At 44.0% G+C, this 8,546-nt stretch overlaps 1 protein-coding gene across 1 annotated transcript; it reads right to left on the bottom strand.

The window, feature by feature from the left end:
* Positions 1-500: 500 nt before the first annotated feature.
* KCNE5 (potassium voltage-gated channel subfamily E regulatory subunit 5) lies at positions 501-932 on the bottom strand (the record flags this gene model as incomplete). The annotated part of the gene is made up of 1 exon (XM_081043683.1): positions 501-932. One exon carries the CDS (start codon positions 930-932, stop codon positions 501-503), a length of 432 nt encoding a protein of 143 aa, XP_080899809.1.
* Positions 933-8,546: the final 7,614 nt, after the last annotated feature.

Here is an 8,546-nt window from a genome sequence, read left to right as displayed (position 1 = left end):
CATTTTCTTTGTCTCTATCCCTACCACAACAGGAAGCTGGAGCTGCTGCAGCCGACCTGGCAGTGATGGCAATCCCATTGGCTCTGCAGAGTGAGCAGTCCCTGGCAGCCCCTGGAGCAGCCGCCAGTTAGACGGCCCAGAGTTCTGATAGATTTCATTGCTTCAGTTCAATGCCAAGTGTTGGACGTGTTGGATTCAGTTCCCAGAGGGCTGGAGCGTGGTGTCAGGGCTGTCTGAAGACAAGAGAGCAGAGGCAGTTTAGTGCATTTGGATGTGCGGGATGGGGGGTGGGCTGGGGGGTGAGGTGGGTGGAGGGATAGGAGAGAGGGAGAGGAGGGGAAAACTGTCCAGCAGTGGGTAGGTCTCCTGCCCTCTCATAACTGCCTCTCATAAGCCGCAGGTGAGGCTAACCCTGAAAGGAGAGGAAAGGAAAAGGCGGGGCAGAACCCAGGGATAAGCGAGATGAGGAGGGCATGAGCAAGCGAGCTGGGGCTGACGTTCTACACCCTTTCAGTGCCATGGGTGAAGGAGGGCAGTCCCCATGGGGTGAACTGGCGGCGGCCCTCAGCCAGCGAGCCGGTGGCAGTCTCGGCGTCGGCGGCGGCCAGGGCGCCTCCCGCGGCCCACTGGTGCTCAGCGCAGGACTGGGACGGGTCCTCTTTGGCCTCCACGAGCTTGCGGGAGCGGGTGTAGGCCAGGATGAGGCCTCCGGCCAGGCAAGCGTAGAAGATCATGATGAGCAGGATGTAGAGATAGGCGTCGTCGCCCTTGGCGCTGGTCACCTCGCGGCCCACGAAGGGGTCAGGCACGACCCCCATGCCCATGCTCGGGCCGGGGCCGGCGCCCAGTCCACTGGCGTTGCCCCGGTGGTGCAGCTCGAGCAGCAGGCGGCTCAGGAGGTTTCGCAGCCGCTGGCTCTCGCTGCAGTTCATGACTGTTGGAGAGTGACAAGGAGGCTCCAGGACGCCGCTGACCTTTCCCCCTAGATGAGAGGAAGGAAAAGAGCGACGGTGGTGGCACCCAGCTCTCGGGCGGGCGTCGCAGTGGCTGGGGGAGCCCGCTGCCCGGGCCTCCTTATCCCCGCACCCCTGCCCCTCCTCCCCTTCCCCACCACGCCCCCTCCCACCCCAGGCCGCCTCTTCCCAGGCTCTCGCTGTCTCACCGCTCCCGGGAAAGGGGACAGCTGGTGGAAGGAGGAGAAGGGGATAGGGAGGGAGCGAGGACGGGCGAGGGGAGGAGGGGGCGGGGGCTCGGAATGCGCGAGGCCCCAGGCAGCAGAGGCTGGCCAGGCAGTTTGCTGGGGCCAAGCCTGGACCCTGGGCTGCAGAAGAGAATTCCTTCCAAGTTCTGGCCACCTGCCCTACAGGCCTGGCTTTGGCCCAGATACAGTATTTGGTCCCCTCAAGGCAGGCCCTGCCCGGGGGTTCCATCAGCAATTCAGTAAAGCAGCAGCTGAGATCGCTTGTCCTCATCTTTTGGCAATTACTCTCATAGGCAAGGACCTTGGCCTATCTTTTTAGACCTCATTCCTTCCTCTGGCCTGAGGAGAGCATCTTATTTAGAAGATGTTGAGACCAAATTTGGTGACCGAATGGTTAGGCAATAGCAAGAAGACCAAAGCAGAGTAGGACTCCCCAGTCTTCCAGAAAGGTTTCTGATAATGTACCAGCCTCCTTGGAAGTAATTCTGCTCTGATCTCTCTTCATAGTTTTAGAGGTGCCCACACATCTAAGCATGTGAGTCTACCATTCATGGTGTGACCCCATTTCCCCTGGGTAAGCCATCTTTCTAGAAATGAAACCAACTTCTTCCATTAAAAGGAGCAGAGACATTAAAAAGGCCCTTTAACCATACTCTCTAGATGTCTCAGGGTCTGAAAGGCACAGTTCTAGAAAACATGCCCCCCACCTCACATTTAGTTAGGCCATCACAGCTCTGTGCCTCTCAAGAGTTTGGTAAGAGATCTAGGGCCTGCTAGCTTATGGGGCAGCCATTTTTTTCTCATAGGACATCTTCTTTTAGGGGAAAACAAGGCACTAAGACAAAGATCAATCCACAGTATGTCGAACTGGAAACAGACTGGGCTACATAAAGGAAAAGTGTTCAAAGTGTTAATTTGTGGACAGTGAGTAGGAAAAAAACAATGAGGTAGTGCTGGCCAGGTCTGGGTGTAAGTGGTTGCCAAGAAAGAATAGAAGAAATGAAAGAAAAGTATATGCCCTCATGTACCTCTTGAAAATCAAGCTGTCTGTTCAAGACCACTCGGTCCAGGGGCCATCCAATCTGCAGGTGGCACGGTTTAAAACGGAAAGTTTTCTGTTGCCTCTGCCAACCATTTTCTCAGGGGCTACAACTTTCAGTTGCTGGGGTGTGATTGGCACAAACTATATCCAGGGTCTCAAGCAGAGCTTTCCTTGCTTAACAACCTCTATACAGTTCTCAAACACAGTCCACGTGACCGTGACCACTGGCTCCTTCCTAATCACCTTGCCTCAATGTTCTGGCTTCAGAGGGGTTCGGGGAAGAATTGCTAAAATGACTTGGCATGACCAATGCCAGAGGACAAAGCTAGGAAATCCTCAAAGCAGTACCAACTTAGGGACAGTACTGTTAAGCTAAGAAAAGCCTCCTCTTATTTGTTAAAACATGCCCATAAATCTCAAGGCTTTTTTGGGGGGCAAGGGGAGAAAGAAGCCCCTTGACTGTAGCATAAAAATAACCACAACACATTACTCTTATTACATGGGTGGTACCCATGAGCTGCCTCTATTTCCCCACCTCTCCCTTCCCTGAAACCTTCTGGAGTCCAGCACTTCTGCAAAAACACCTCTCTAAGTAAGTTCAGTAACAACTCCCTGGCCAAATTCAAGGGTCTCTGCTCAGTTTGCATCTTTGATCTCAAGGATGAATTTGGTACCATAAACCACCCACTCTTTCCTGTACCTCTCCTGCCCTGGACTATGATGGCATTGCATTCTCAAATTTCTCTTCTCATCTCTCTGATCCATCGTTCTCTGTCTCCTTTGCTGGCTCCTCTTCTTTCCTCCTCCCAATAACTATTGGAATCCTCAAAGACTCAATCCTCAGCTATATCTCCTTTAACATTCATATCCTTGGAAAGTGTCTCCTTACATGGTTCTCCCTACCACCTGCCATATATTTAGCCAAATTTGAATCTCTAGGTCTGATTTTTCCTTGGTAACATCTTTCAGATCCAGCTGCTCCCTCCTTTCTGGTTTTATTACCACAAGCTTAACCCAGGCTCTCATTACCTCAGGTCAAAATATGCAAACTGAGAGTTTACTGGCAGATCTCCCTGCCTACAACCCAATCCACTCTGCTATGGCTAGAATAATTCTCCTCCAACACCACTTCCATCAGTTCACCCCTTTGTTCAGAAACCCAGAGTTGCTCCCCATTGCTTCTTTAATGAAATCCCATCTTCTTTGGTGGGCCTTAAGACCTCACTGCCAATAGACACCATCTCCTCCCTTTTGCATTTGAAAAACAGTATATTCCTGGAGTTCCTCTCCACTGCTCTGTGCCTTTCGCCTTCCTCAAAATTAATTGACTGAAGGAAGCCATGCTTGATACCTGTTTATGCTCTCAGACTCTTTACAATGCATCCCTCTTGGTAGCGCCCCAACTCAGACTGCAGCATTCAATGCAGAAAATTTATAAAACACAGAAAAACACCAAGAAAAAAATTACCAATACTGCATACATGTGCTGCATGCATATACACAGAGCTCAAACATTGTTTTGTAGTCTATCTTTTTCACTTAATGGTATATTGTGAATTTTGTCTGTCAATTACTATTTTTATAACATCATTTTATTGTCTACACAGTATTCCAGATTATGGATCAACCATTATATATTTAAATTAGCTCTTATTATAAGATTTTTGGTTATTTCTGGGTTCTTGCTATTAAACATAATGTTTTAATGAACACATACAAGGCTAATTTTAATTCCATTAAAAGAAATAATTACCAGAAAGAAAGTACACTACTAATTTATACAAGACGGGCATGGGGAGTGGGAAATGTGTGGAAGAAGGTAGAAACAGAAAGGGAGAACAGTCATAAATTTTTAAAAGGCCCAATCCTCAGGTACAAAAACAACAACAGGTATATGTGTGGGATTCTGGCTTCCTTTTCAAGCAAGGGTCTGCTGGACATCCCTTCAAATCCCAGTACCAGGCCAGTCCTAAATGGCTGAGATGCCAACCCTCCTTACCCCACCACACTTAATGAAACTGCAAACCCATCAGGCAAAGATTGGGTCTTCTTCCTCCCCAACCTTCCATCCCCCTTCTACACCTGCCCCATACCTTTCAAATAATCATCTGTTTATCCATCATCCAGAATTCACTTATTTCCTGAATGGTAATCAAGTGTGTTGACAAAGGGCAGTAATTTATAATCGTGTACTTAGACTTTTAAAATGTCTTCGGAAAAGTTCTATTCCATGCCAAGAGAGAATTTTGACCCTGGATCCAAGGCTTAAGCCAAGGTTGTTTCCAAAGTACAATTGCGGCGCCATGGGCTAGGAATTGCCATTCCTTGAGACTGTGAGTGCTTCCTGCCAATAGTGCAGCTCCATGGAAATTGTTTGAATTGAACTGAGTTGAGTTTGGTTAGTTGCCAAAGGACAGGCACAGATGGTAAGCATTGTTGGAGTCCAGGACCCTGGCAAAGCCACAGTGGGCTCTGACGGAGGGGAGGAAAGAGGTTTCATGAAGTATCAACTATAGACTGACATTCATTCAACAAATATTTATTGCATGTTACACTGTGCAAGTCACTGTGCTGAGTCCTACAGAAACAATAAGTGAACAAGTCACATTGATGAAATGTCTGTGGTTTCATAACTCTCACGGTCACTTCTTTCTGAACTGAGGAAAACGGGAAGCGCCAGGATCTGGAGCTGGATGAGCAGTGGGCATGGAGGCCAGCCAGAATTCTGGTTTTGAGAGAATTTTGACCCTGGATCCAAGGCTTAAGCACTAGAGTCCAAAGCCTTTTTTGAAAAAGGAAGATCACAAGTAGTCTGAGCTCACTGTTGTTGCAACCCACCCTACCTGCTCCTAATAGCACCATCCGAGGGTGCAGCCTGCCACAGCCACCACAGTAGGACCATTCTCAAAAGAAGGAGAAGAATAAATGGGACAGTTTCTGGGTCCAACTGAGGCTTCTCAGTTGTTCCATGGGAATATGTGCAGTATTTTGAGAGGACTGTGGTTTGATAAAGGTACAATATTTGTGGGTTGAAATGGACTTCAGGGGCTTCAAGTACCTACTTTAGAGACTTTTGGGGGGTCTTGGTGGACTTGTGCTGAGGTCACCCTATATCTAGACCACATACTGAAGCATCAAATATGGTCTCTGATCTCATTTAGCAAATGCCTAGCATGTGTTAGGCATACAAGGGCTGACAATTGAGTTTGCGAACTCCTCCTAGAAAATGTGCTACATACCTCATTGCTGAATATCACTATGGTCATCTTCGAAGTATTCCCCTTGGGAAGCTATGCACTGACGCCAGTGCCTAGTCCACCCTTCAAAGCAATTTTGGAATTCTTTCTCTGGAATGGCCATCAGAGCTGTCATCATATTACCCTTGATGTCTTGAATGTCACCAAAATATCTTCCTTTTAATATTTCCTTTATCTTCAGGTAAAGAAAGAAGCCATTGGGGGCCAGATGAGGTGAGTAGGGAGGGTGTTCCAATACAGTTATTTGTTTAGTGCCATGTGAGTTGGTGCATTGTCGTGATGTAAGAGCCATGAATTGTTGGCAAAAAGTTCTGATCATCTAACTTCTGGTCATCTTTTTCACACAGCCGTTTCAGCACTTCCAAATAGTAAACTTGGTTAACTGTTTGTCCAGTGGGTACAAATTCATTATGAAGAATCCCTATGATATCAAAAAATGTTAGCAACATCATTGCAACAAGTTTGCAAACTTAATTGTCAGACCTCGTGCTACATACATTGCATTAATTAACCTTACGACAACCATATGAGGTGGGTAAAGTTGATATAAAGATTTTAAGAGCAGTATGTCTTGGGCACGGACCAGTCAGAATGGACTAACAAACAATCAGAATAGATGCTGTCTGGAAACAACCAGTATAGCTTTACAGAGCCACAACATCATGGGGCAAGATGTAGGAGAGGGGAACAGACTAAACAGCTTCCTATTTCCCAGAAAATGAACTCATGATCTTATCACTTTATGAGTTCTCCTGGGTTATTCTAAACCTCCCTCTTCCTTATGGAAGTTTCCATTTACTCTTTGTGCTCATTGCAGTTATGTGAAAAGCTCCCTTGCCTCACAATCCCGCTAAAGCAATGATACGTATGATATGTATTGTAGCTGCCCCTTCCTCCCAGCAATTTCCTCAGGATGTTACTTGTTGGCTCACAATTCTTGAATGGATGGGCCCCACTGGATTGCCAAATTATCACCTTAGTGTGGCCTTCAAGATACTCTGTGATCTCGCTTAAAGATGCCTTCCAGTTATATTTGCAGCAGTAACTACACAGCATGTCTTCAGTGATACTTTTTCTTTTTTTTCTTTTTCTTTCTTTTCTTTTTTTTTTTTTTACAAATTATTGTTTTCTTATTGAGATATAATTGACATATAGCATTGTGTAAGTTTGAGGTGTATAATGTGTTGATATGATACATTTATACAGAGGGTGCCAAAAAATGTATACACACTTTAAGAAAGGAAAACTGTATTAAAATTGTAATACTCATTATATATTGATAACAAAAGATGAATACAAGTCAAGTTTGACTTCTGCAATTACAAGAGGTGCTCAAAGTGGTTACTATCAACGTCCAGACACTTCTGATTATGGCAAACTACTGCTTGAGCAACATTGACCAAAGTGTCCACTTGTTGACAACAGACACCACAGAAATACAAAAACAAAATTTAAGAAATTACTATGAGCAACTATACATCAACAAATTAGACAATCTGGAAGCAACAGATAATTTCCTAGAAGCATACAACTTTCCAAGGCTAACTCAAGAGAAAATGGAAAACCTGAATACACTGATTACTACCAAGGAAATTGAATCAGTAATCAACAAGTTCCCAACAAACAAAAGCCCTGGACCAGATGGCATTACAGGTGAATTTTACAAAACATTCAAAAAAGAATTATCACCTATTCTCCTCAAACTATTCCAAAAAATCCAGAAGGACGGAAGGCTCCCAAACACTTTTTACAAGGCCACCATCACCCTGATCCCAAAATCAGACAGACATTACAAAAAAAGAAAACTACAGACCAATATCCTTAATGAACATAGATGCAAAAATCCTCAACAAAATATTAGCCAACAGAATTCAGCAATACATTAAAAAGATCATACACCATAATCAAATGGGATTCATTCCTGATATGCAAGATTGGTACAACATTCGCAAATCAATTAATGTGACACACCACATTAACAAAATGAAAAATAAAAATCATAAGATCATATCAATAGATGCAGAAAAAGCATTTGACAAAATCCAGCAGCCGTTTATGATAAAAGCTGGTAAGAAAATGGGAATAGAGGGACCATATCTCAACATAATAAAGGCCATATATGATAAACCCACAGCTAACATCATACTCAATGGGGAAAAGCTAAAATCATTCCCCTTAAGATCAGGAACAAGGCAAGGTTGCCCACTTTCTCCACTTCTACTCAACATAGTTCTGGAAGTTCTAGCCACAGCAATCAGACAAGAAAAAGAAATAAAAGGCATCCAAATTGGTAAGGAGTAAATAAAATTGTCATTATATACAGATGACATGATACTATATATAGAGAACTCTAAAGACTCCACTAAGAAACTATTAGAGCTGATAAATGAATTTGGTAAAGTAGCAAGATGCAAAATTAACATTCAGAAATCAGTTGCATTTGTATATACCAATAATAAACTATCAGAACGAAAAATTAAGAAAACAGTCCCATTTATAATTGCTTCAAAGACTATAAAATACCTAGGAATAAATTTAATGAAAGAAGTAAAAGACCTGTACTCAGAAAATTATAAGACACTGAAGAGAGAAATTAAAAATAGAAATAGGTGGAAACATATACCATTCTGATGGATAGGAAGAATTAATATACTTAAAATGTCCATACTGCCTAAAGATACATACAGATTCAAAGCAATTCCTATCAAACCACCAAAGACATTTTTCACAGAAATAGAACATATAATCCTAAAATTTATATGGAACCATAAAAGACTCCGGATAGCCTCAGCAATCTTGAGAAATAAGAACAAACTGGGAGGTATCATGATACCTGACATCAAATTATATTACAAGGCTATAATAATCAAAACAGCTTGGTACTGGCATAAAAACAGACACATAGATCAATGGAACAGAACAGAGAGTCCAGAAGTAAATGCATGCCTATATGGTCATTTAACCTACGACAATGGAAGAAAGCATTTATGGTGGGGTAAAGAGTCTATTCAATAAATGGTGCTGGGAAACCTGGACAGACACATGC

The sequence above is a fragment of the Rhinolophus hipposideros genome, assembly GCF_964194185.1.
Source record: "Rhinolophus hipposideros genome assembly, chromosome: X".
In the NCBI taxonomy this organism is placed as follows: Eukaryota; Metazoa; Chordata; class Mammalia; order Chiroptera; family Rhinolophidae; genus Rhinolophus; species Rhinolophus hipposideros.
The sequence above is the reverse complement of the archived record's forward strand: the minus strand, read 5'-3'. Positions and strand labels throughout refer to the sequence as shown.